Source organism: Physeter macrocephalus, chromosome 2 (genome assembly GCF_002837175.3).
Source record: "Physeter macrocephalus isolate SW-GA chromosome 2, ASM283717v5, whole genome shotgun sequence".
Lineage (NCBI taxonomy): Eukaryota > Metazoa > Chordata > Mammalia > Artiodactyla > Physeteridae > Physeter > Physeter macrocephalus.
The window spans coordinates 41,048,583-41,074,714 of record NC_041215.1 but is presented as its reverse complement, the minus strand read 5'-3'; the positions used below and the strand labels follow the sequence as shown (position 1 = coordinate 41,074,714).

General features: G+C 54.9%; 2 protein-coding genes across 2 annotated transcripts in view; one reads left to right on the top strand and one right to left on the bottom strand.

The window, feature by feature from the left end:
• Positions 1-6,883: 6,883 nt before the first annotated feature.
• TMEM37 (transmembrane protein 37) lies at positions 6,884-12,127 on the top strand. Its single transcript, XM_024117101.2, has 2 exons — positions 6,884-7,005; positions 11,337-12,127. The coding sequence occupies exons 1-2, from the start codon at positions 6,985-6,987 to the stop codon at positions 11,925-11,927; spliced, it is 612 nt and encodes a 203-aa protein (XP_023972869.1). The 5' UTR covers positions 6,884-6,984; the 3' UTR covers positions 11,928-12,127.
• A 1,826-nt stretch (positions 12,128-13,953) lies between these two features.
• Positions 13,954-26,132, bottom strand: part of SCTR (secretin receptor) — a 65,580-nt gene continuing 53,401 nt past the window's right edge. The window contains exons 9-13 of the mRNA XM_007104195.2: positions 25,384-25,453; positions 22,058-22,149; positions 20,173-20,299; positions 15,381-15,422; positions 13,954-14,362 (exon numbers count right to left, since the gene is read on the bottom strand). Coding sequence (XP_007104257.1) covers positions 14,216-14,362; positions 15,381-15,422; positions 20,173-20,299; positions 22,058-22,149; positions 25,384-25,453 — 478 coding nt within the window. The 3' untranslated portion in view covers positions 13,954-14,215. The remainder of the gene's footprint in view (positions 14,363-15,380; positions 15,423-20,172; positions 20,300-22,057; positions 22,150-25,383; positions 25,454-26,132) is intronic.

Sequence of the window (26,132 nt, the reverse complement as noted above, 5' to 3'; positions counted from 1 at the left end):
GGTCCTCTGTCGCAGAAAGCCCAGGGCTGTGGATCAGACTAACTGGTGAGTTTCAGCTGTGGCCAGGCCTGCTAGCCCTCTGGCGAGTGTGTTTGCCCAGGGTCACCTTCTGTCTGCTGGGCCCCTGGCTCAAACCTCAGCTGTCGCCCTTATAACTCACCTTCACTGGAAGAGGCTAATGTCAGAGGGAGAGAGCAGGACAAGACAGGTGAGCATTGCACACCCGGGATTCAGGTGGCACATACCTCCCCGCCCTCTTGTACCCCATTCCAGGGTGTGTGTGTGTGTGTGTGTGTGTGTGTGTGTGTGTGTGTGTGTGTGTGTGTGTGTGTGTGTGTGTGTGTGTGTGTGTGTGTGTGAACTCACTCTATCTCTCCCGCCCACCCGGTCTTCTCGCTGTGTGCTGTAAATGGATTCAATAAACTGTGTGATCCAGCCATCCTAATTTGCTCTAGCAGCCTTTCTATTCTGTGGCCTCCGGCTCAGCCTGTTTGGTGCTGTGCTTGAAGGCTTCCAAGGCATAAAGGGGAAGCCTTACCACCATAAATGCTCGCATGACGGACACGGATTAAGATATTAATCAGCGTGGTTGGTGGTGGGTTGGGGGCTCTGAGGTGACCTGTTGTTCACCCCTAAGGTGAACAAATAAAATGCAGTAGATGAAAAGCAGAGCAATCTAAAGCAATGAGAAGGACTTCCCCAGTGGCACAGTGGTTAAGCATCCGCCTGGCAATGCAGGGGACATGGGTTCGAGCCCTGGTCCGGGAAGATCCCACATGCCGTGGAGCAGCTAAGCCTGTGCATCACAACTACCGAGCCTGAGCACTAGAGCCCGCAAGCCACAGCTACTGAAGCCCATGCACCTAGAACCCGTGCTCTGCAACAAGAGAAGCCACCGCAATGAGAAGCCCACGCACCGCAACGAAGAGTAATCCCCGCTCACCACAACTAAGAGAAAGTCCGCGCACAGCAAGGAAGACCCAACGCAGCCAAAAGTTAAAAATAAATAAATAAATTTTTTTTAATTAAAAAAAAATAAAGCAATAAAAAGCAATGAACCAGACCATTCAAACTTTCCTTACTGGGACCCACGTAAGAAATACTTTTTACTTTGCAACCTGTATCTATCTCTTTTTGAAAAAAAACTCATGAAACAACATTTACCCTAATTAGGTTTGAGGAACTCTGACACTGCCTATTACATTGTATTCGTTTATTATAAGTGGTGATTATGCCCCTGCCAAACTGATCTCACCAGCCGCTCCTGGGACCCAACCTATCATGTGTAAAACACTGAATTAGATTTACACATATACCAACAGAGGTGGCCTCAAATCATGCTGCTGGGTGAGAATATAGTAGGAAACAGAATAAGATTTATAGCATAATGCCACTTAGGAAAGCAAAAATCACACACACACACATACAAGGATGGTTAAGGATGGATATTCATCAAACACATTAGAGGCGGTACCATTGGGGGAATGAAAAACGGAAAATAAACTCCAGGGGTATCTGGATGCAAGGATGCCCACGTGCTGTGACCTGAGAATGGTTGGCTAGGCTCGGAAGTGGGGTCCAACAAAACAAAAGACAGGGGGGTCATTTACTGGAAAAGTTTGAGAATCACATAAATATCCAGAAAATACACAGGAGCTGGAGAATGTCGCATTTAGAATTCTTGAAATGTATTTTAAAAATCAATTCATAAGGTCAGAGACAAAATATCATCCAGGGCAAAGTTGGAAGAGAGGAGGAAGGGTCCCCTCACCATCGACAAGGTGATACCAGATGAAAAGGAGGTGGTCGGCTAGGAGGCTGGCAAAGAGCAGGGTCTGAGAGGTCTGGCTGGTCAGTGCACCCCCGGTGCACTGCAGGCGAGAGGGCTCATGGCAGGAGCCACGATGACTCCAGAGAGGGGCTCTCTGTCAAGTGTACAGCCCCGGCCTCATTGCCCTCTCGCCCAGGAGGCTGCCTGCCCCCAGCCCTTGGTTACAGCTTTTCTGGATCAGGATGGACCCCTAGCCCCAGAGACACCAGTGCTCAGACCATCTGCTTCCCTTTACACCAAGCAGCCTCGTTTTCCTGGACTAAGGAGATTCTCCTTCGGGAACCTGAACCCAGAAGGGGGAGATCATTGCCATCGGGGTGAGGGCTGCAGCAGGAGGCTCTGGAATCTGGACAGGAGAGACTGGTCTGGGGGGTGGGGGGGGCGCAGAGTTACGGGGAACAAAAACTGGGGCCAGCCAGGAAGGCAGTGGTGGTAGCGTGGAAACAGACCCTGAAAGCATGGCTGGGTTATTTACAAGCACAACATAGCTGGGCTTATAAACAGAAATCCTACGAGGGCCAGGCAGGCAACACAGAAAAGTGAACAGAACGGGGGGCGGTAAGACGGGGGGGCCCCCCAGAGCACAGTTCATGCAAAGGGCAGTCACGCAAAGTGGCCACTGTTCCCATGCAGAAAAGGGACCCTCAGGGTCCAAACTGTCTCATTTTCAAGAGAAGCCAATAAATGCAGAATTTAGTGTAAAACCTCCCAATTTCTTTTCTTTTCTCTTTTCTTTTAATTTTTTGGCCACCCCGTGTGGCATGCAGGATCTTAATTCCCCAACCACGGATTGAGCCCGTGGCCCCTGCAGTGGAAGCGCAGAGTCTTCACCACTGGACCGCCAGGGAAGTTCCAAACCTCCCAATTTTTGAATTGACGACATTTTTTTGCTTTTAACATGTCTACAGACTGAAGTGGTAAGTGGCCAGACGCCCAGACCCTGCTGGTTCAAGGCCTGGAGGCTCCCCTCTGACCACCCCTCCACATCCCCGTGGGGGACCATCTTTCTCTCCCTTATCACTCCTCTGGACCCTGTGACAGCATGCCTTCCTTGTAAACGTCAAAGCTAATAAACGGGGTGATGGGGTATTTCCCGGGCTTCCCAGAGCCTAGGCAAAGCCCTGCCTAAAGCTTTTCACTTCTCTTGTCATCATTCCGTGCTCACCACCAATTCCCGGTGTCTAATTTTGCTTCCTGGACCCTTTGATCCGGCAGGCGGGGTGCCCTGATTAGGGAAGAGCACCGGCCCCATTTTGTGAAGGGACGGGCTGGCAGTCTGCTCTATAAAGCTGCCCTGGGTGTGCCTAGTTACCGGACCATCCCCTAGAGACGGGGTGTCTCAGAGTGCACTGACAAGTCCAGGGTCCACGGCTGCAAAGAAGGTGCTAGAAGTCTTCCCAACTCTGCCTGGAAATCTGCAGGTCCTGAAGCCCTGGAGGGGCACCCATCTCCAGGCCGGACTTGCCTGTAGAAAGGGGGGCCCTACAGAAAGGACACCCTCTGAGCCCACCTACATCCCTCTGCATCCTCTTCAGACAACGTGGGGGGGAAGTTCCGATGTATGGGGATGTTCAGGAAAGATGCCTGGCTCCTGCTGCATTCGTTCAACCCTTGCCCTGGTGGGGAACGGGTGCCCTGGGGCCCTCTGAGGCTGACACCCTCACTGCAGCATAAACCTCACACCTGCTATCTGCCTGGCCCAGAGCAAGCACTGTGAAGTAAAGCTCCAGGGCAGGGGGGAAGCCCCTGGGCCACTACAATGCCTAAACAGTCTCCGCTGCAGTCAGGCAGCTGGGAGGAGGCTGGGATACAGGGCTAGAGCTTGAGGCGGAGGGGGCAAAGGGGGGGTTCTGGCTGGAGAGGATGGAACCAGTCTGGACTCAGGAAAACTTGAGGAGGGCGCTGGGAGAAGAGAAAGACCTTCTCCCAGTGGGTGAAGGCAGGGCGGTGGGGAGAAGGGGGGAGGGGACGGGAAGGGGACAGGGAGAGGCAAGTGGGCTGGTCCACAAAGCATGAGAGCTGGAGGGCCCAGAAGTCCAGGCTTTGGGCAGGCAGAGCTAGTCATCAGCTTTGAAACTGCCCAGTGAACTAGGCAGCTCCTAGCACTGGGTCTCCCCATGTGTCTGCCCGAGACCCCAAGTGCTCAAAGGAGAAAATCCCGGGGCAGGGGTCTCCCTAATGGTAGAGTGGAGCCTGCCTCAGCTAAGCTTCTCTGGGGTCAGGGGTCAGTGCCCACCCTGCGCCAGTTGACACAGTCACTGCTCCCACGACCCTCGCGACACCCAAAAGATGCGTTTCCCCATTTGACAGAAAACCAAGGCTCACAGAGGGGAAGTGATTCGCCCAGAATGCATCTGAGGCTGCTCCGTCAATTAGCAAGCCATACAGACCAGTCCAGGCTCTTAGAACTGGGCATGTGGGGGTGAAAGAGAGACAGGCCTAGCACTCAACTGTGTGCTGTACTTTAGAGAGGGAAACAGACAAATAGAGAAGTTCAGCTAAGGATCAAGAAAATACGAAGGCCCACAACACTGTAAATCAACTATATTTCAATAAATTTAAAAAAGAAAAAAGGAATGAATGAGACAATATATACAAAAAAAAAAGAGAAAGAAAACGCGAAGGTAACAGGGTCAAGCGTTTGTGGGGTGCTACTCTGGCTGGCGAACTCAAGGGAGGCCCTTGAAGAGGTGACAGCCTGCCCAGCAGACCCCCAGGGAAGGCCTGTCACACAGAGGGAACCATGAACACAGCAGCCCTGAGACTGGACAGAGCTTCCCGCCCAGGGCACAAGCGGGCACGTGCATCTGGAGCTGAGGGCAGACGGGTGGGCCTGCAGAGAGAGGGGATGGGAAGCTGCAGGACAGAGGCTGAGAGTGGAGGCAGGGAGGCCCAGCAGGAGGCTGTTACGCAGGCCTCCACGTTAGAGGTGACGGGGCCTAGAGCTGGGGAGAGGATGGCGCAGTGGACCAGGGGTGCAAGGGAATAGAGAGAAGGAGGATGTGGGCCTGAACTGGGGAGGCTGGGGAGGGAGCAGAAATGAAGGGAAGGCAGATTTTGACCCTAAAACCCAAGCATCTTACCCCTGACGGGGACTTTTTCTCCTTTGTTCCTCATTAGCCAGGACAGCGGGTACACAGTAGGTATACAATTAACTCATTCATATATTCAATGAATATTTATTGAGCACCTACTATCGTGCCTGGCAAAGTCCTTGGCCTCTTGGAGTTCACACTGTGGAGAGAGAGGGCCCAGGTGCGCGCTTGTGCTGATAGAGGGGAGGGAGAAGAGAATGGAGGATCTTTGTTTCAGGTGCGCGACCTCCTTGGGGGAGTGAGGTGGTGAATCTTAGCTGTGAATATCTTGAAGAAGTACATTTCAGGCAGAGGAAGCAGCAAGTACAAAGGCCCGGAGGTGGGAGGGTGCTCACTGAGTTTGTTGATTCATTCATGGGTACCTGTGCCCTTGTCTTGGAACTTTCTAAGATCAGTGCCTGGGTCTTTCTCATCAGACAGGAGTGCTCAGAGGGGTGAGTGGGGGCCACGTCCTCCCTGTCTTTACGCAATTCCTCTTTCCCCAACACGGGCCAGGCCTAGAAGCAGGACAGGTGGAGGGGAAAAGGCTGAGACAGTCAAGCAAGAGGGTGGGTTCTGTGCTGTCCCACCGAGTGGAGCATCTGTGTCTCACGCTGCCACACCCGCTCTGCTCAGCCCCGGCACCACGGAGGGGCCTAGGAGAGCCCGGGAACCTACAGTGCAAACGGAGGGCCGGCCCAGGTGAACCCTAACCGCGCGCCTGCAGTGCAAGTGCGGAGTCTTAACCACTGGACGGCCAGGGGAAGTCCCCCAGCTTTCTTATGCTCATAAAATAACTGGAAGCGGACCATCACTTCCTCATTATCATTCCTAAGTCACTTCTGCTTCTCCAGCAATCTTGCTGACATGTCGCTCTAAATTCCACCGATTCAAGACTTTCTATTCTTACCAAGAAAGCATAACAGGCAGCAGACCCCCAAACAGGCCTGACCACACAAGGAACAAGGTGGGCGCTCGGTTAACGGACCTGACACGGTTTCTGCGGCAGCGACAGAATCAGATGAACCTCTGACAGGGAGATGCCCGGCATGGGGCTGGGGGCGGGGGGAGCGTTAGGTGCCAGCTGAGAACGACCCCGGGCAAAGTCACCGGGGAGCTGCCTGCCTGAATGGGCCAAGTCACTTCCCTCACCCTGCTTCGCGACGGAAAAAGGAGACCCTGCTTCACCTTAAGCGGCGGCAACCCCCTCCCTGTTTATCAACAGGTGAGAAGGGCTGGGAGGGTCTCAGCTGGAATTTACCCTTCCTGGGGTGGGGACGTTGTGCGCTGCCCCCTCGAGAACTCAAGCCCTATCAAAAGTCCAGGAAGAACAATGACTTTTGTTTTGGCCTATTTGCTTTCTGGGTGGTCCTTGGGGAGGCGAGGAGGCGGGCAGGGCTGTACGCCCCCCTTTGGGGGAGAGAAAAGGGACGCAGGAAAGATGGCCCCGGGGAGTCCACTCCGTTCACACTTACCGAGGCCTCGCAAGACGCCGACCTTTCACAGGTATCATCTCATTTATCGCCCGTGGCTCAGAGACGGAAACAAGAGCCCAGGATCACAACGGCCACGGTGGTGGAGCTGCAGAGCCCGGGCGCGCGCCTGCTGTCTGGACGCCGCCGCCTCCCCCGGACGCTCGGGCGGACCCGCCGGGCCGGAACCGGCTCCTCGGCCCCGGGCCCTCGAGGAATCGGCGCCGCGGGCACAGCCGTGCCCTGAGGCTGGGCAGCGGCTCCGGCCTGCAAGCCGGCCGGGTCAGCCCTCCCCCGGGGCCCGAGCCTCCCCTTCGGGCCGGGTCCTGGCCCCCGCCCCTGCCCGGGGGCTCCTGGGGCGGCCCCGCTGACTCAGCGCAAACCGAGCCGCGGCGGCCGCGGGCGGGGAGGGGAGGGGAGGGGAGGGGAGGGGAGGGGCTCGGCCCGACCAGCCGCCCGGGGGCAGCAGTTCCGCCCGCCCCTCCCTCCGTGCGGCCCGCCCCGCCCCCGGGAAGAGGTCCGGAGTCGGCAGCCGCGGCCCTGGCAGAGCGCGCTCGGGAGCCCCGAGGGAAGCAGGCGAGGTCGCGCAGCCGAGCCCCGGCGCGGGATGACAGCCCTCGGCGCGCAGGTGGGCGAGAGCCCGGGGCGGGGGTGGGGAGGGGCCCGGCCGGGGTCCGCGGGCGGAGGCCGCCCAGGGCGCGGTCTCCACGGCTGGGGAGGAGTGTTGTGCTTCTCTTTGGGGTCCGCGGTGTCCATCCGTTAGGTGCACCAGAGGGGTTCCTCCTGTTAAAAGGGGGCGCGTCTGGGGCGGAGGATGGACGGAATCCACTCGTAAATGAGGCTCGCCTCGTCACACGAGGAAGCATCTCTGGGGAAGCCAGAACTTTCCTGGGCGGGGGCAGCAAGACCACCTCCCCTCCCCAAACTGATTTTGGGGGGCGGGCAAGGGGGTGGACTCGCTGGGGCACGCGGAAACCTCAGGACAGGCCGTAGAGAGGGGAGGGCCCGCCTCGCAGAGATGGGGTTTCTCCTTAGAAAGACGCGAGGGGTCCACCCCCAGCCCTACCCGCGCCGCGCGGCTCTCCGCCGCCCTGCGTCGGGCTTCCCTAGCGGACGCACCCCGCCTCCTTACCTCCCAACGGGCCGGTCTGGGCGTCAGAGCGGCCCGCAGGCTCTGCCGCAAGTGCTCGGCGCCCCGCAGCGCAGACTCCGGCGGACCCGCTGCGCCCCCTCTGTAGATGCGGTGACCGAGGCTCAGGCGAAGCCACCCGCCCGTGGCGGCCAGTTCAGCGACAGAATCGAGTTGAACCAGACTTCTGGGCCCGAACGGGAGAAACTCCACCCACAGGCGGCCGCGCCCCACGCCCCGTGTGGCCGCCGGGACACCGCAACCCTAGAGCCGGATGCAGCGAGTTCCTCTCGTTCTGGGTATAATCTGGGCTCCCGGCCGGGCCGCCTCCGGGACCCGCAGTGAGGAGGGTGGGCGCGGGTGCTGGACTAGAGGTGAAGAAACTGCCGCAGGATTAACGGGGGTGGGGAGGGGCAGGAGAGCGGCCAGGTAAACAGACTTGACCTTTTAGTGAAAGAAGGGGGCGGGGAAGATGGGGTAAAACCCCGGGGCTCTACTGCCGGCGGCGGGGGGCGGGGCGCTGTGCTCGCTTGGAAATTGTCGCCGATGCTTAGCAGCACTGCACCGCCTGCCTGGGACTGTTCTAAGCAGTTGGGGTGCTTAGGTCTCGTTTCGGCTCCCCCCGGGGGCCAGGAGGCAGGTACTGTTATCTTCAGGGGGTAAGTAGCTCCCGGAGGTCCAAGGGCTAAAAGGCAAGCAGGCTGGCTCCTGACCGCTGCCCTGCGGTCACGCAGGCGGAGGCGCTGACTCTTTAGGAGGCTGTAAAGAGATTTCCAGCTGAGGAGGAGGAGGGCCTGACCTGGGCCTGGGCCTGGGCTGAGCGGGCAGCGGCGCGGGACGGGGCTTGATGTGGAGAAAGAGTAGTGAGCAGCCCAGAGTGTCCACTGCTTAGGGGTTGACGGGATCAGATGGGGTCCTGGGTTCCAGAGGAAGACAAGACCTTGGCATTGGACTCAGTGGCCCAGGAGTGCCAAGTGACACTGTTCTGCAGGTCACTACTAATCATTCGGGGCTCTGGATGGAAAAGGGAAAAATGCTTCCATTTTTCTTTTTTTTTTTCAGTGGAGACGGTCCAGGCCCTAAGAGATTAAAGTGATTTGCCCCAGGTCACAGAGCTAGAGGCTGGTGGGTCAGGGGCAGGGCTAGACTGCCCTCATACGCTCTGGTCCACGGACCCTCCACTGACCACGCTGCTGCCCAGCTGCCCTCCGGGAGAGGATTTCAGGCCGTGGAGCGCTGGAAGTTCACAGAGGTGCTGGCAGCCGGGGTGTGGGGCAGTGGTGAGGAATGAGTTCTCCCGAGATACTTTACTGTTGTTACTAATATTAATCAGGAACTGCTTCCGTGCTGGGCACCCTTATATACATGACCTCACTTAATCCTTGGGAGTTTTACTGGTGTCAGAGTTTGAATGACGCCCTCCTTTGGGGTGGGAGGGGGAAAATGACCTGATGTCAGCTGTCTTTTTCTGATCCCAGTGTGATGTCTGAGGGCCTGGAGATTAAAGTCCACTCTGTGTGCAGGACAGGTGGGGCTGAGGGTAGGATGGCATGTGCTTTTTCTCCAGACAGCGTGATGTCTGAGGTCAAAAGGCCTCTGGGTGCTGCGTTCTTGTGACTTGTTGCCTGTGTCTGGGGTTTTCCCATCCTAGAAACTTATCAACCTGTAGGGAGTTATAACCTCCGGGTGCCTTCGAGGCTACTCTTTCCTGCAGGGATCACTAACTCCTGCTACAAAATGTAACTACGGAATGGTAGACGAGAAAGTAAGGGCCAAGGAGGTTAAGAAACCACGCAAAGACAAACACCTTTATGGTTTGTAGTCACAGAGGTTTCAAAGTTCCCTTGGTTTGTTTCTCAGTAGAGCCGTTTTTTCTTAATGAAATCCAGTACAGACTCTTAGATTCCCAGTGGCTCCCAGCAGGTAAGAGGGACCTGTTGTGGTTGAGGTGAGGGGCCGGGAGCTGTTTTAGCACCTGGAGGCCTCAAGGAGACGCGGGGATGCGGTTTGAGAACCAGAGCCCGGACTCCCAGCCTGAGTGCCCTTGTCTCTGGTCTGAGCCGGTCCTGAGCCCGTGGGCGACCCTCTGGCCGCGCCAGTCCTTCTCCTCACCGCATACTGAGCCCCTCACACGAAGGCCCCGGTGGGGATTTGTCGGTTGCGTGCACTCCCCCACTACGCATGATACAGTTGTCGGGCAGCTGTGCCAGGCTTTACTGTGATCTCGGTGAATGCTCTTGGGCTGGTCCCCTGACCTCTGTGTGACAGTTTCCCTTTTTACATCCCCCGCCCGCCCCCACCCATGGAGCATCCAGGTTTAAGAGTGAGACAGGACCCTAACTAGGCAGAAGTGCTGAAAGCAAGCCGGATCCATAAGGATCCTGGGGCCTCCCGGGAGCGTGGCTCTGCTTTCCGCCCCTCACCGAGAGGGGGGCCCAGACTGCCCCTGGAAGCCTCCACTTGCACATGGCATAGGGCTCACCCCCAGAGTCCCCTTTGGGTCTGCTTCCCAGCAGTGATTGACACGCATGAGCTGTGCGCTTTGCTTACCTCCCAAACTGGGGCATGACCTGGGCTGCTTCCACACACTGTAAAGGGCGCCATTTATGACTGGGCAGGAGATGGTTTAAAGGGAGCTTCAGATGGAAGTGACAGCGGCTGCAAACTCGACCTCGTGGCTCTTGAGCACGGCACCGGGTGCTAGGGACCCGGTCCTGCCCTCCCACCACGAATCAGACAGGAATGGAAAACTTGTCAGAACGGTTCCTGATGGAGAGTGACTGGAGGGGTCCGTTCTGGGTTGAGTGGGCAGGACAGACCTCTCCCAGGAGACGATGTTTCAGCTGAGACATGAAGAATGGAGAAATGGGGGCAGCCGGGAGAAGAGCCTTTCAGGTGGAGGGACCAGTAGGTGTGAGGAGGAAAGTTCTAGGCTTGTCCTAGGCATGCGAGGTGGCCGGGAGGGTGCCCTGGGAGGGCTTGTGGGCCGTCTAAGGAGTTTTACCCTTTGAAGCATTCCTTTTGCTTCCGGGTTGGGGGTTGGGGACGGTGGCTTGGGGGTGTCCCGGGGCTGTGAGAAGGGACACCTCACTGGACACTTTGGCCCAGCTTGCCAGGAGAGAGGATAGGGTGTACTTTTGCGGGGCCGAAACCATAGGCTGAAGGGGAGCCTCAGGGACTCCCCCGCCCAGAAGCTTCTAGAACAGGCAGTGGTGCCATGTCCTGGGCGGAGTACAGGCTGAGCGAGACTGAAGGGCAAAGTGCAGACATCACTGCGCACTGAAGAAAAGTGCAGAAAAAGCTGGGTGCAGATTAGAATGAAACTGGGGAAGACCAAGGGCCAGAGAGGGAGCTGTGTAACCTTCACTGATGTGCTAATAATGTCTAGTGCAGTACTCTTGTTTTGCATACAAAGAAGCCAAGGCTGGCTGCTAGCTCAAGGTCACATCTGCCAAGCCAGACAGGTTTGCTGACTTCAGAATGGACCAAGATTTGCCTGTCAATACCATTTGGGTTTCTTACTCATTATAAAGATCATTAAAGAAAGGTCAGGGAACTCTTTGCCTGATGAATAACTGGATCCACAGGCAATGCTTATAGGTCTTGAATGGAGGACAGACGGGGAACAGGTAGGACGGGAGGAGGGTCCCCCCCGCCCCACCAGGAGGTGGGTCTGTGCTGTGACTAAGGTGGGCTTCCCGGGCATCCTGGGAGACGGAAGCAGAAACCGTGGCTGTCGGAAGCTACAAGGTGTGTTCTGGGCCTTCCCTGAGGAGGCTGGTGGGCTGTGGCGGGGGCCCTCCCTCATGCTGCCCCGTGTTGTATTCCAGGTCCAGAAGTTGCTGGCCCAAAGGAGGCCCCGCCGGCCCTTCTTTGAACCCTCCATCCGGGCCCTCATCATCTTGTGCGCCTCCCTGGCCGTGGTCCTCTCCTCCCTCTCCATCTGCGATGGCCACTGGCTCCTGGCCGACGACCGTCTCTTCGGGCTGTGGCACTTCTGCACCACCTCCAACCAGGCTGAGCTGCACTGCCTCCGAGACCTGAGGCAGGCCCACGTGCCCGGGCTAGCCTCGGGCATGGCGGTGGCCCGCAGCGTGGCCACCTTGGCCGTGGTGGTTGCCATCTTTGGCCTGGAGCTCCTCATGGTGTCCCAGGTGTGCGAGGACCCCCACTCATGGCACAGGTGGGCCGTGGGCTCCGCCCTCTCCCTCCTTGCGTTCATCCTCTCCTTCGGGGGCCTCCTGAGCTTCCTGATCCTCCTCAGGAACGAGGTCACACTCATGGGCCTTACCCTGACGTTCTGGAGCCAATTCACGGCCTCCTTCCTCTTCTTCCTGAACGCCATCAGCGGCCTCCACATCAACAGTATCAGCCGTACTAACAGCGTCACGTACCCCTGGGGCCTGCCTGCAAAATGTTAGGCCCCCCCTGCGAGGACACTGAGTTCTACCAGAAAGTGTGGTCAAGATGGGCCTTCTCCAACATGTGACATTCAAACTGCCGCCTCTCAGCCTTGGGGTGGTCGGGCCAATGGCCTTTGCAGCCCAGAGGCCAGGTGGGTGCCTCCGAGCCACCAGCTGCACCAGCTTAGCCACGTTATTAGGATGTTGATTTTACAAGAAGAAACATATTTTAAAACCTTTTCTTGAGTCCTTCCTGGGATGGGAATAGATGTGGAAGCAGCTCAGGTAACTGGTGCTCAGGCTGGCTGCACAGCCAAGTACATTTCACACCTGTTTTATTGACTTTGCTGGGATATGGGCTGCACGGTCCCTGGGGCCTCCTGGGTTGCTAAGAGTGAATCATTCGTCAGCGAAGGGTGTCCCCAGTCAGTGCCTAGGACTTTCTTCACCAGCTCAAAGGGCCTTGTGCAAATTCCCGCTTTAGCTTTGGTTATGTCAGGGAGGCAGCGTTCAGGGCTGCTGGGGTGTAGAAGCTTCTCAAACCGTTCGACTTTATTTGAGCCCTGCCCTTTGTCGGGGGGACCCCGTAATCCCTGGATAACCCCAGCTTCCAGCAGCTGGCTGTGCCTCGGGCCTCCCCCTGTGAATCCCGTCTGAAGCCCTTCCAGGAGGGCCCGCCTGGCTTGGTAAGCGTGGGCATCCATCTTTGGTAAGGGCCAGACAGCCTCAGGGTACCATTTTTATCCTAGAACACACTTCAAAGAGCACGTATCTGGAGCTGCTGGACTCCATGGGGTACTGGGGACTGGCCCGACCTCGGGTAATGATTAACAACCACCCTGGATGCAGAGGCCTGCAGGTGGAGGGACCAGGAACCAGTGGAGAGTTCCACCCTTGCTGGCCACTTTACATTTCTGTGCATCAAACTGGCCCCTTTCCAGTCCCTTTTCTGCCCAGTAGGTGGGTTTTTTGCCCTCAGCCCATTTCATTCTACACTAGCCCTGTGCCCCTCCCCCACCTGATGAATTCAGGCCTTTCCTGGTTCATTCTGGCTGCCACTGATTGCATGGGGTTTTGGTCTCTGCCCTGCCAGGTCCTCTTTCTGGGCTGGACTGTGTGCCTCTACCTCTCCTGTGATTTTTCTTTAACTTTTTGATTCCAAGATGTATAGAGTCCATGAAGGTCCCTGGAGAAAGCCCTGGAAAATGGGTATCGGGCCTTCTCACCCCAGTAGCAGACTATAAGATGCAAAGGGGGTGACCTTGTCTGCAGGGGTGAGATGCAGAAGTTGGGGGCCAGGGCCACTTGTCCAGGGTCGCCCAAAGCCAGGACTAGAGCTGGGCCCACCTACCAGCAAGATGCCCTCTTCTCTCGATTCTGCTTCTGTCAAGAATGCTCTCCCCTGAGCACGCGGGCTTTGTTTTGTAAAAGGGTTCAAATATTTAGTCCTTTAACCCTCACATGGCTGGCAGGGAAGGAGTGCTAATAATTGAGGGAACTGAGATTCAGAGTAAAGGGTGAGACTTAAAATCCCCAGTGGGGTGGGGAGACAGGCCCCCGTCCGCCCTTGCCCAGGAGCAGGGGAGACAGACAGCCTTGGAGCCTGGGGATTTGAAACCAGAAGCCCTGGACCGAGCTGCCACTTCCCTGCTGAGTACTTGGTCAAGTCACAGGACCTTGGTGAACCAGTTTCTCTTCTGTCAAATGGGAATCTGCCCCATTTCCTGCCGTACTGCAGAAAACGTAGCTGAAAGCAGGAAGAACGGGTGCCTCATGCCATGCTAGGGCGACTGAAAGGGCTGGGGCTCTCTTGGGCTCCCTGCGACTTGGTTGTCAGAAGGCTCTGGGGGAAGAGCTACTGGGTGGCTGAGTTGCAGTGAGGGGTGGGGAGGGTCCACCTAGGGCCAAGGGCCTCAATTCCTGCTAAGCCTGTCCCTGAAAACTGGAGCAGGGGGCTCAGGGAAGCCCCGTCCTCCAGGAAGTGGTGGGGGACAGCATCCTTGACCTTGTGGCTCAAGAGCAAGAGGACTGACAAATACCAAGGCTCATCCCAGTAACCGTTTATTCCCCTGCCCCCTCCTGGGACCCCTGAAGTCTTCCCAGAAAACTCAACAGACCCAAATCCCAGGCCCTCTTCCTGACCCAGGCCCCTTCGGTTCCGAGAATTATTATCACCGCGCCCCCGCCCCAGGCCCGGAGGAGGGGTGTTTAGTCACAGGAGCGATCACACAGCATCTGGCAGGAAGATAGGCAGCGGTCAGCCCGCAGGACCCGTCTTGGCCTGTCTGGGTGGCCCTGCTTCAGCCTCAGATGACGCTCGTCCTGCAGGTCCCCCGGCTCTGCTCCGAGGGGCTGGCCTTGGTGCCGCTGCTGAGGGAGCCGAGGGCCACTGGGTGCAGTGGGAACTCACGCAGGTGCCACTGCCGCCACTTCTTCTGAACCTCCAGCTGCACCTGCCCCCAGAGAACAGCCGTCAGCCAGAGGGAAGGGTGACCCTTGCCCAGGGTCCTGCTCCCCTGGGGCCTCGTTCGGGCTCTGCCACTCTGCCCAGCGGGCATGCCTTCCCCTCCTGCAGGCCGCTCAGATTTACCATCTCAACGTCCAGTAGGTATTGAGGGCCCCCTTTCCCTTGGGTCCTTTCACCTGCAATCTCCGCACACCTGTCCCGAAGAAGGGGCTTGTTCCACAGTCTCCAGATTGGTCACCTGGGGCAACTGGACACATCCCATGAAGCCACCCAAGCTCAGAACTTTGGGGGCCAAAGGGCTGCTCTTTGGGAATTTCCTTCACAATCCCCAGCTGTAGCAGCAAAGCCTCTGAGGCCAGACTTGATGCTTAATTTTTGGAAAACATCAGAGGCGACTCCCATTCAAGTGGGGCAAACCAGATGATCAACAGTCACAGGAAGGCTTTACTTGTGTGCAACACCGTATCCAACTAACGTGCACTGCACAGCCTCCGTGCCAGGAACCTCACGCCCCGATGGTGCTCCGGGCAAGGGCAGAGACCTCAGGCTAAGGGCACAGCCCTCCGCCCTGCCAGGAGTCACACTCTTTGCAGGTCTCAGAGGACGGAGCAACAGACATTTCACCCGAGTCACTCATTTTACAGATGAGAGGCCTGAGGCCCAGAGCAGGGCAGTCACCGACATCGCCCATCCAGCAAGCGGCCAGTCAGCAGCCTCGCTTAGGGCTGGCGCGCCTGCACTTTCCTCCGTTTCCTGAACTTGCCCAAGGATAAGAATCACCTGGAGTGCTGGTTAAGACATTCTCAGCCTCCAGCCGGGACTGACGGGACCTAGGCCTGCAGGTGATCCTGGGGCTCCCATGAGGTGAGCCCAGACTCCTGGAAGCCGGGCCCAAGCCAGGCGGGCCCGGCCTCCCCCACCAGCGCCACACCCCACTCCCCACCACCCCTTCCAGGTACGGCTGTGAGGGAGCGCCCTGCGCCAGGTCAGCCCAGGACACTCACCTCCCCGTTGAGGAAGCAGTAGAGAACAGCCACCACCAGGCCCTGCGGAAGAAGCAGGGCAACGGGGTAAGTGCGCGCCCGGCACCCGGCCTCCTACCCGCCCAGGGTCCTTTCATCACCAGCCCCGAGCTCACTGCTCCCCGCGGCTGCTCCAGAGCCTCCGCGCCTCTCCCGCTCCAGGGGATGTGGAGGCTTCCTCCTCTGGCCCTCAGTGCCCCTAGCTGTGCTGGCATCACCCACAGGCTGCCACCCATGGGGGCACGGGCCTCCCTCGTGTCCAGGGAGGGGCCCGCACCAGGGCGCCGTCAGCTCCATTAAGTGCAGGCCACAGGGACCGGGCAGGTCACCGGAATCAGTGAGGCGGGCCGCCCGGGAGCCACGGCCCACGCTCAGCGGGTGGGGCAGCCCACGGGAGCCCCTGGGCCTGGGCGGGCTCATCTGCAAGACAGCTGGAAATCTGGCGAGGTGTAAACAGGGCCAGCTATGCAAGTTCAAAGACAGATGTGTAGCCCTGTGGTCAGAACAGCTGGCGTGCAGGTCGCAGGCAGGTACCGGGCAGCCAGCAGTGGGGCGTGAGCCCCCCTCACCTCCAGGTCAGAGGCCTCAGGGCTACATATGCTTTAGGTTCCCTGGGAGGGTGGGGTCTGTGCCTATCAGAACCCTCCCTCCCTAGCATCCGGAGCGCCTCTCTTCCCAGTGGTACCCCGGAATCCTGGCGTGGAGCCTGCCAGGCAGGGCTCGGGCTGAGATGCGGGATCGGAGCCAAAGAGCCTTGCGTGGAACCATGAGCTATGAGCAGGGTCTCGCGGCCCGGATGCCCCGCTCACCTCAGGGCCCTCCGAGGGCCGGCCTGTCCTTCCTAACAAGCCCCTGCCCTCAGGCTTCCCACAGAGGCCTGGGTGCCACAGCCCTGACCTCGGGTGGCCCAGCCCCTCCCTCCAGGGCCAGCCAGGCCTGCCCCTAGCTACTTATGACATGGACAGGACCCCAAAGAGGGATGAACCAGCCTGTTTATGGTGGGCTTCATCCACACGACTGCTCAGGAGTCCTGGTGTTTTTTTGTTTTGTTTTGTTTTTTAATTTATTTATTTATTTATTTTTGGCTGCATTGGGTCTTCATTGCTGCGCACGGGTTTTTCTCTAGTTGCGGCGAGCGGGGGCTACTCTTCGTTGCAGTGTGCGGGCTTCTCATTGCTGTCGCTTCTCTTGTTGCGAAGCGCGGGGTCTAGGTGCACGGGCTTCAGTAGTTGTGGCACTCGGGCTCAGTAGTTGTGGCACTCGGGCTCAGTAGTTGTGGCACACGGACTTAGTTGCTCCACGGCATGTGGGATCTTCCCGGACCAGGGCTCAAACCCGTGTCCCCTGCACTGGCAGGCGGATTCTTAACCGCTGCGCCACCACAGAAGCCCAGTCCTGGCGTTTTAACAAGAGTTACAAACTAGAAGGATCTGCTCTAAGAGTCTCAGGTGTGGTGATGCCACATGGAACGGGGACCACGGGGGTGGGACTGGAACACGGACTCAAGGCAGCTGTTTTCAAGTTTTGCCACACGTTAGAATCACCTGGGAGCTCTGGCCCAGGGTGCATGCTGTGCCCCAACTCCGAATGTCTGGGGTGAGACCATCAGCAGCTCTGAAAGATGGTTTGCAGGGGCACCATTGATTAGGAGCCGCTGTCAGAGGGTGTGAAAGTTGGGCTTTGAAGAGCTGGGTTTGGGGCACAGCTTAGCCTGTGTAATTTTGGGCTTCTGGGTTCCAGGTGCTTCATTCAATCCTTGCAGAGCCCTAGGAGGTGGGTGGGGAGGACCCCTGCTTCACAGGTGAGGGACTGAGTCCCAGGTCGGCAGGCCGGGAGCTGGTGGTCAGGCTGCTGCCACCTCACTGGACCAGAGCTGGCCCAGCCTCAAAGGTCCGGAGACACAGTCTCACTGTTGAGGCGGGGGCAGCCCTGGGTGAGGGCCAGTTAGACGCGCCCCAGGTACGCAGAGGGCAGCCTGCCTCAGCCAGCAAGCTTCAGAAATTCCACGGTTTGTATACAATCATTAAGAATATGCAGTCTTGGACTTCCCTGGTGGCGCAGTGGTTAAGAATCGGCCTGCCAATTCAGGAGACACGGGTTTGAGCCCTGGTCCGGGAAGATCCCACATGCCGCGGAGCAACTAAGCCCGTGCGCCACAACTACTGAGCCCGCGAGCCACAACTACTGAAGCCTGCACGCCTAAAGCCCGTGCTCTGCAACAAGAGAAGCCACAGCAATAAGCCTGCGCACTGCAACGAAGAGTAGCCCCCGCTCGACGCAACTAGAGAAAGCCCGCGTGCAGCAACAAAGACCCCGTGCAGCCAAAATATAAATAAAAATTAAAAAAAAAAAAAAGAATATGCAGTCTTTGAAAATTTTAATGACCTGGAGAAACGTTCATGATGGAATGATAAAGAATTAAACAGAACAAGGAGGATATAAAACCACACGTCCCGATCTCAATTTTGTGTGTGTACATGTATGTGTATGTGTGTGTGTCTTCTTGGATAGAAAAGAGACAGAAGTAAACACACTGACATTTTAACAGAGGTCATTATATTGGGTTATGAGATTATGGATGGATTTTCCTTTTTCTTTTAACTTTTCCTTATTTTCCAAATTTTCCTCAATAAGCAAGTATTTCTACAATTAGGAGTAGCTAATAAACTTCCGTTTTTAGAAATACATGACAGTGATCATGGCATTATGGTTCTGTGTGTGTTAAGCTCTCGTCTTTTAGAAATACATGCTAAAATATTTACATTTGAAATACAACGATGGCTTGGGGTTGCTTAAAATGATGAGGGTGGGTGGCGGTAGAGGTGAAACAGGACAGGCCATGAAAGGGTAAGGGCCACACGGAGGTTCATTATATCGTCCACTTCACTTTTGTATTATGGAAAAATTTTTCCGTAATACAAAATTTTAAAAATATGCGTACAGTATAAATGTATAATATATAATAAAATGATATCTATGTTTGTGTTTGAACAGTGATTCTTTTTTAAAAAAAAGTCTTAAAGATCCTTTTTCTCTGTAAACATTTCTATGGAAACATTTAGGAAAGCGCTTTTGGTTTCCTCTTAACAAGCATTTCCCCAGAGAGGAGGCGAACGGCCTTCACGAGCAATCTGCAGCCCCAGCCGCAAGCCCAGCTCCAGAGACAGGAGGTCCCCATCCACGCAGGATGAAACCTGGGTCTCCAGGTCCTCAGCGGGGTCACTACCCACTTCTGTTGGCCGGGTCATGACCTTCCACCCATCTGGACCTGGACCCCCCACCTGCTAAACGGGCCACGGTGAGCCCAGCCTCCCGCATGTTATGTGGAAGCTTCCTGGCCCAGAGCAAAATATCACGGATTACACAAGAGCCTAGGTGCTCTGCGGGTCTGGGGTGCTGGCCGGGGTCTCTGGCCAGAGAAGAGGCTCAGAGGGAGAGTCAAGGGCAGCCCTGGGGTGGGGTCTGAAGGCGGGGTTAGGGCCAGACCCCACTCAGGAGTGTGTTCCCAGTGACGCATCCTCCCTGGAACGTGAGCGTGACACGAGGACCACCCTGGGCACACCCATCCTGAACAGAACTCCAGGAATGAGGGTGGCATTGAGCCCCACCCCGAGGCCCGGCCTGCCCAGCTGAGGAAGACTGCGGGATAGTCAGTGTTGTTGAGGACAGGCTGGCTTCTTCCGGAAAACCCACCAGGAGAGAGTTCTCTCAGGCCTTTCCCGAGGGACTAGCCTGTTTTCATCTAAATCTTGAAACAGAGTGTGTTTCTGTCTTTGCTTTGGCTACTGGGAAGCTCCAAACCAAATTTATGACACACCTCTGTCACCTTCAGAAAACTTCATCAAATTTGTTCCTGTGTATGAACTCAGTTTTGGCTTTATTTTCTTTATTTGCTGATCCCTCATCTACTTATTTTTTGTCCTTTGTATGTTTTTCCTGAAAGCTACATCATATTATTTTTGGAAGGAGATAGTTATGAGTAAATAAACAAATAACACTGTGAAGTTTGGGATTCATGTTAAAAGGCCCTTCTGTCCAAACAGGTTTACTATATTTTTAACTTTACAACATCTTATTGAATTAGAAGGTAGGTGGTTTCTCCCCTCCCTTTGTTTTCTTTTTTTAAAGTTGGCTTTTATTTTTAGTAAATTGTGTATGTAACTGGTTTCAAAGAGTCCAATGTCTCTTGTCACAAAAAAAAAAGAAAAGAAAAAACAGTAAGCTCCTGACACCCCTGCCCCCATTTCCTGTTCCTCAGAGGCAACGACTTGGAACTCTATTGACTGATTCTGAATTATACGCTGATGTTGCTACTTCTGAATTTTTCAGCTTGGGGTGGTTTCTATGGACCTCCCAGTGTGGAGAGGAGGCCATCATTCTTTCGCACAGCCTTCCACCCCCGCCCACTCCCCCAATACGCTCATCTTCCTGTCCCACTCCTCGATGGCTGAGCCCGAGCCTGAGCCCTCGCGCTTGTTATTTTGACTCTAGTTACTGAGACTCGTGTGATCGTGTGTGCTGGCTTATGTTCCCGTTGTCTTCCCTGGAGTCAGTCTCTCCCCCCGTACTTGCATCTCCCAGCCCCACGTGGCTGGTGGGGGACTTGGGTCCCGCTGAGGGTCGCACAGCACGGTGAGGTCTGCGCCTCTTGGGTCTCCGCCAAACGAGGCACCCCTCTGCCTCCGGGAGGATCTGGCTTTGGGCCTCTCCATTTCTCTCTCAGGAGAGAGAGAACACCTCTTCCCACCATAAAGTCACAGTCCCCGGAGCTTACCTGGAATGAGCCAAGGGCCAATTCAAAAAACAGCTGCATCTCCATGGCATCCTCCGGGGAGAAGGCAAAGATTATGTAGTGGACTCCGAAGAGGGGGACCAGCAGGAGGGTGGACTTGGCCAGGCGCCTGAGGACACAGAGGCGCTGCGGTCTCGGGGCCCCCACACCCAGGGGCACCCCCATCTCGCCTGACCGCAGGAGGCTTTGCAGCGGTGTTCCGCTGCTTGTTTGTTTTTACTTCCGTTTCGGAAAATCTCCAACTCCAACGTACCCGTCACCCGGATTCAATACTTATCAGTCCACGGCCAGTCCCCAAATTTCTGTTTATGAACCCTGTCAGTAAAACGCTTTGAACCCATACCCACATGAATAACTTTATTGATTTACAGAGTATCTGCATGTATTACTATCAATCACTCTGTGTCTAGTGTATTATTAGCAAAGCCGGCATTCTCATTTGTTGGATAATAAATATCTGTGAGGAGAAGCTCTTTTGTTTTCTTCCCAGGTTAGTTTGCCAAATTTGGCAAACAAAAATACAGGATACCCAGTTCAATTTGAATTTCAGATAAACAATGGATAGTGTTTTTTTTGGTGTAAGTACTAAAAAACTATTTGTTGTTTATCCAAAATTCAAATTAAACTGGGCATCCTGTATTTTATCTGGCAACTCTGTCCTGGATCCCCAGCTGCCCCCTACTTTGGAGCCACTACTCTAGTGACATCCTGGGGAATCTGTCACCCAGTAATCCAGGCCTCTGCCAGATTCTCAAAACTCAGACCCTGACAGAGAAAGCCTCTGTTGGACACTGATTTGTCTCCAACATTTATCATGGACTGAACTGTGTTCCCCCAGAATTTTAAGCTGAAGCTCTAACTATGCCCCAGTACCTCAGAATGTGACTGTACTTGCAGACAGGGACCAGTTTAAATGAGACCATCAGGGTGGGACCGTAGTCCAACCAACTGGTGTCCTTGTAAGAAGAGACACCAGGGATGCAGGTGCACAGAGAAAAGGCCACGAGAGGACCCGGTGAGAAGGCGGCCATTTACAAGCCAAGGAGACAGACCTCAGGAGAACCCAACCCTGCCAACACCTTGACCTTGGACTTCCAGCCTCCAGAACTGTAAGTAAATAAACTTCTCTTATTTAAGCCGGCCAGTCTGTGGTGTCTTATTGTGGCAGGCTCTGCAGACTAACACATTGTCTTTCTTGTACATCTTAAAGGTTTTAAAGTATTTTGGGATCACATTATCTTGAAAATCTGGTGAAAGCTAAGGTCTAGTGAAAGCTGGAAAATACCAGCTCGACCCTCGGCATCCACGGGGATTGGTTCCAGACCCTCCGCAGACACCAAAATCCTTGGATGCTCAAGTCGTTTATATAAAATGGGGTACTATTTGCATATAACCTACGCACATTTCCCCATATATTTAAATCATCTTTAGATTACGTATAATACCTCCTACAATGAAAATGTTTTGATTGGGAATATTTTTTCCCAAATATTTTCAATCTGCAATCCAAGGTTGGCTGAATCCTCAGATGCAAAACCCACAGACAAGGAGGGCCACTGTCCCTGTAAAGATTTGAATTTGGGTCCCAGAAGCCCACTCTCTGACTCCCTAGCCTTGTCCCAAGGGTAAGATATCTGCCTCCAGGGATCCTGCTTAGATTTCTTTTCTCCCCACCCCTGGGGCCGGGTCTCAGGGTCACATGGACCCATTCTCCCTTCCCCTGGTCCACTGTAAACTCCCAGGTCCCAGCTTTTCCTTTTCCTACACCTCCAACAGTGCCCAGCACCAGCTGGGTAAACAGCAGGTGCTCAGTAAATGCCTGCTGACTGACTGAGCGAGCGTGCCTAGGTCTTTGCCCTCCACTTACTTATAATGGTTCCCTTCACTTCCTCTTGTTTCTTGAGTTCTAAGTTTTCTCATCAGGATCCTTAGGATGTTTATAAAAAGGATGAAATTAATCTGTAAAACACAAGGCAGAGGTGGGGCTAAAGGTGATTTGCTTTCCCAGCACCTCTCCTGGCCCTGGCCCCTGGCCAGGGAAGGCACTGCAGACCACACCAGGACAGCTCATCACTCTGTCCACCACCCCCAGTCCTGGTGAAACACACTGTCTGGGCAGGGATGGCTGCCACAGCACCGCCCCCGGCCCCTGGGATTCAGGAGCTCTGAGGTCTGCTCAGTTGCAGCATGGATTACTCACACTTGGAATGCGTTGCAATCTTGTTAAAAGGCAGACCTGGAGTAGGCCTGAGATTCTGCATTTCTAGCAAGCTCCAGGGGATGAATGCCAAAGCCGGTCCTTGGACTACGCTTTGAGTAGCAAAGGCTTTATAGCAGAGGTTCTCAAAGTTCAAGGTGCAGACTGCTGGGCTCCACCCCCAAGGTTATGGTTTAGTAACTGCAAATGAGATTTGCTTTTTTTTTTTTTTTTTTTTTGCCACACCACATGGCTTGCAGGATCTTAGTTCCCCAACCAAGCCCTCGGCAAGTGAAAGCACGGAGTCCTAACCACTGGACCGCCAGGGAATTCCCAAGATTTGCATTTTTAACAAGCTCCCAGGTGAAGCTGCTGGTTTAGGGACCACACTTTGAGAACCACTGCTTCGGAGACTTACAGAATCTCTGCAGGTCAATCACCAGCTCCAGGAAGCCTTCTTGATTACCTCCTTTTCCTGATTCACTGTAGTTAGGGATGATGCTACTTGTCAGAGCACTTGAAATACTTGAAGGGGGCCAAATGCAAGCATCTGTGTGTGTCCACTAATCACCAGTTCAATCCTAACTTTCTAAAGGACAGGAACGGGGTCTATTTCTTTTGGTGTCCCCTTCCCCAGCTCCAGTGCCCAGTGCCAGCAACACTCACTAGGAAGCTGCCCGTGCGTCGGCCCCTCTCCTCCCCTCCCCCACCAGCTCTAGAATCATTTTGCAGCAGCAGGATCAGTGGAGCTGACTGGTTGGGCCCCCTGGGGCCTGGGGACGGTGGCCAGAAGACACAGGATTAGCAGCCTGGCTGGGGCCCCAGCCCAGCGCCCCTGCTTCAGGACACTTCTCAGCTCGCTGTTTGTGCATCTTGCTCTAAGCTGTGTGTGGTGTAAACTAACAAAAGCTCTTTTATCTTATTTCATTTTGTGCCTTTGAATTGTATTTAATTTATTAGGGAGAACTTGAAAGCAAGAGGGAAAATCTTAACTATCCCAAGGATGAGTCTTAAATAGTGGAATTCTAGACCGCGTGACAGGCTGGTAGGGAGAAACTTTGCATCAGGAGTGCCCACCCCACATATCCGTCAGTCACTAGAGAGACTACAGTCTTGTGAAAGCAGCCTGGGCCCTGGGGCTCTCGTGGGCTGGGCTGTCCAAGCCCCACAGTTACAGCAGGGAAACTGGCTCAGTGTTATGCAGCTATAGCACATCAGCTGGTCAAATAATTTCAAATGATGTGGGAAAGATTACATCTATTGCTAAGTGAAAAAAACAAACTAGGACACAAAACTATATTAAGCATTTTTGAAAAAGTACATGTGCTCAAAGAAAAAAATAGGAAGGAAAAGCACATGATCACAATGTGCATCTAGGTACTAAAAATATGGGTGATTTTATTCCCTTTTTAAAAATACACTTTGTATTTTCCAATTTTTTACATGAATTCCATTATTATTATTTTAGAAATGAAAATATATTTTGATTTTACAGAAAAACAAGTACATTCTTATTAAAACATAGTTAGTGATAGAGTCAATATTTTTCCACCACATTATCAACCTAATAAAAAAGGTTCTGACATTATCTAAATGTGACAAGCTGACAAAAAACAACTTTTGGTAAATAATAGCAGATTTCATTATACTGTTTTCAGCGTATTGACTGTAGTAGGAAATGAAAGCTTAATACCTTTCATTATCCCTTAAGCTTCAATTTAGTCAGATTATAAAACACTATGCTAAGGTTAGCAAATAAAAATGATCATCAAATTATTTGTTACCATAAAAAGACTTTGGGTAGCAATGTCTTAGGGGAGCAAACGTAAAGTCTTGTTTAAAGTGCTAGATAACCCCTCTGCTAGCAGTACACTCTGCATTACTACCCCATCAGACACCCTCTTCCCTGAGTGCTTCCGGATTAATGAATGGCCCTCACACCTACTGAGAAAAGCAGAAATAGGAAGTCATTATACTCTCCTGAGCTACCCAGTGGCCTAATGTGGCTGCCACGCGGATTTCTCTACAATTTCCAGCTCTCCTATTGCAAGTTGAGATGGTAGGTAGGATCAAATAAAATTCTATTATTTTTGAAAAAAAAAAAGAAGGTGGTCATGGATGGCCCCAGGAGGCGAGCCAGTCAGCCATCAGCAGAGGAGGGGGCTGCTGCCCTGTCCTGCCCTCCTGTGAGCCCAGGAGGGGCACGTTCTGTCACCTGGTTCTGCAGCCTTGGCACCCCTCGGAGCCTGTGCACACTACTTCCAGAGAGGGGCCGCCCCATGTGTCTTTCTTGTCCCTATCCAGGCCACAGGCCCAGCTAAGGGCCGCTGGGTTGCAGAGCACAATCAGCTGGGAACGTAAAACCAAGACGAGCCCCCAGGCCCCTCCCCAAGACAAGGAGACCCTGCATCTCTGCTATCACTGTTTTTAGAAAGCTCCCAGGTTGAGAGTCCAGTCAGGGTTGAGACGCCTGAGCTCCCCTGTCCACGAGTCCCTCCTGAATCGCTCCGCTGGGGCCACCCCTCCGGGCCTGTCCCTGTCACAGCCCCACAGAGGCCCAAGACCAGTCTGGCACTTGGCTTTCCCCAGGTGCCACGCCCCTCCTGTGATCCCAGCTCAGTGAGTCTTCCCACTTCCACCAGAGAACACCGAGAAAAATGATCAGGCGCCAGCGTTCTGAACCAGTGGAGGGGGAACCTCAGGCCAGCCTGAGCCAGCCAGCTCGGGTAAGGAGCTCTGCTCGCCACACCGCAGCTGCTACCCGTGGACCAGGCGCAGGCAAGCTCTTGCCACCTGCCTCACTGCCCTCCCGTCCACTGGTCTCTCGGGGGCGGAGCTCCCAGACCTCCTGCCACAGCCCAGCCCCCGGAAGGTCTGGTTTGTCCCTCCCACACCCAGAGGCAGCAATGCTGGCCTTGCCCTGGCCCTCTGCCCTGCAGGCCGGTCCTGTTTTGGTCTCTCCCGCTGGAGCCCAGCTCAGGGGGATGGCCACTTACCAGGACGGAGACAATCACAGGCCCTCGAATGACCCACCAGATGGACGCGTTGGCATTGATGTCCCAGCACCTAGGGAGGGACAGCCAGGCATCACAAGGAGTGGGGAGCTGGCTGACCAGAAGACTAGTTCTCTGAGGTCCCCTTTGCGGGAAGGACCCACACTGTGGTCCCGACCCCAGAGGCTGTGTGCTCAGCACCCTGAGAACTGACCATCCTCTGCTGCCCAGGAGCACTGCCGGGGCCAAGGGAGCACCTGGGGAGCAGAGCCGTGCGGACCTGGGATGGAAGATTCTAGACCCCAGAGCCAGCACGCTTTCAGAGTGCGCCAGGGAGCACGGTGGCCAGGCAGGTGACCTCAGGGAGTGAAGTGTCCGGGTGACTGACGTGTGACCTCGGCCCCGGGGACATCAGGCACAGGGGCACTTGGCAACTGCAGAGGCTGTGCTTGGTCTAAGGCGGCCACAACTCTGTCCAGCTCATTTTTGCCACAAGGCCACATAGGAAATGTTGATAGAACTTTCCATTTGTTCTAAAGAAGCTGAAAATCCAGACCTTTTTTTAAGGGAATTTATCCAATTAAAAGGATTATTTGGGGGGCTTCCCTGGTGGCACAATGGTTAAGAATCCGCCTGCCAATGCAGGGGACACGGGTTCAAGCCCTGGTCCGGGAAGATCCCACATGCCGCGGAGCAATGAAGCCTGTGCGCCATAACTACTGGGCCTGCGCTCTAGAGCCCACGAGCCACAC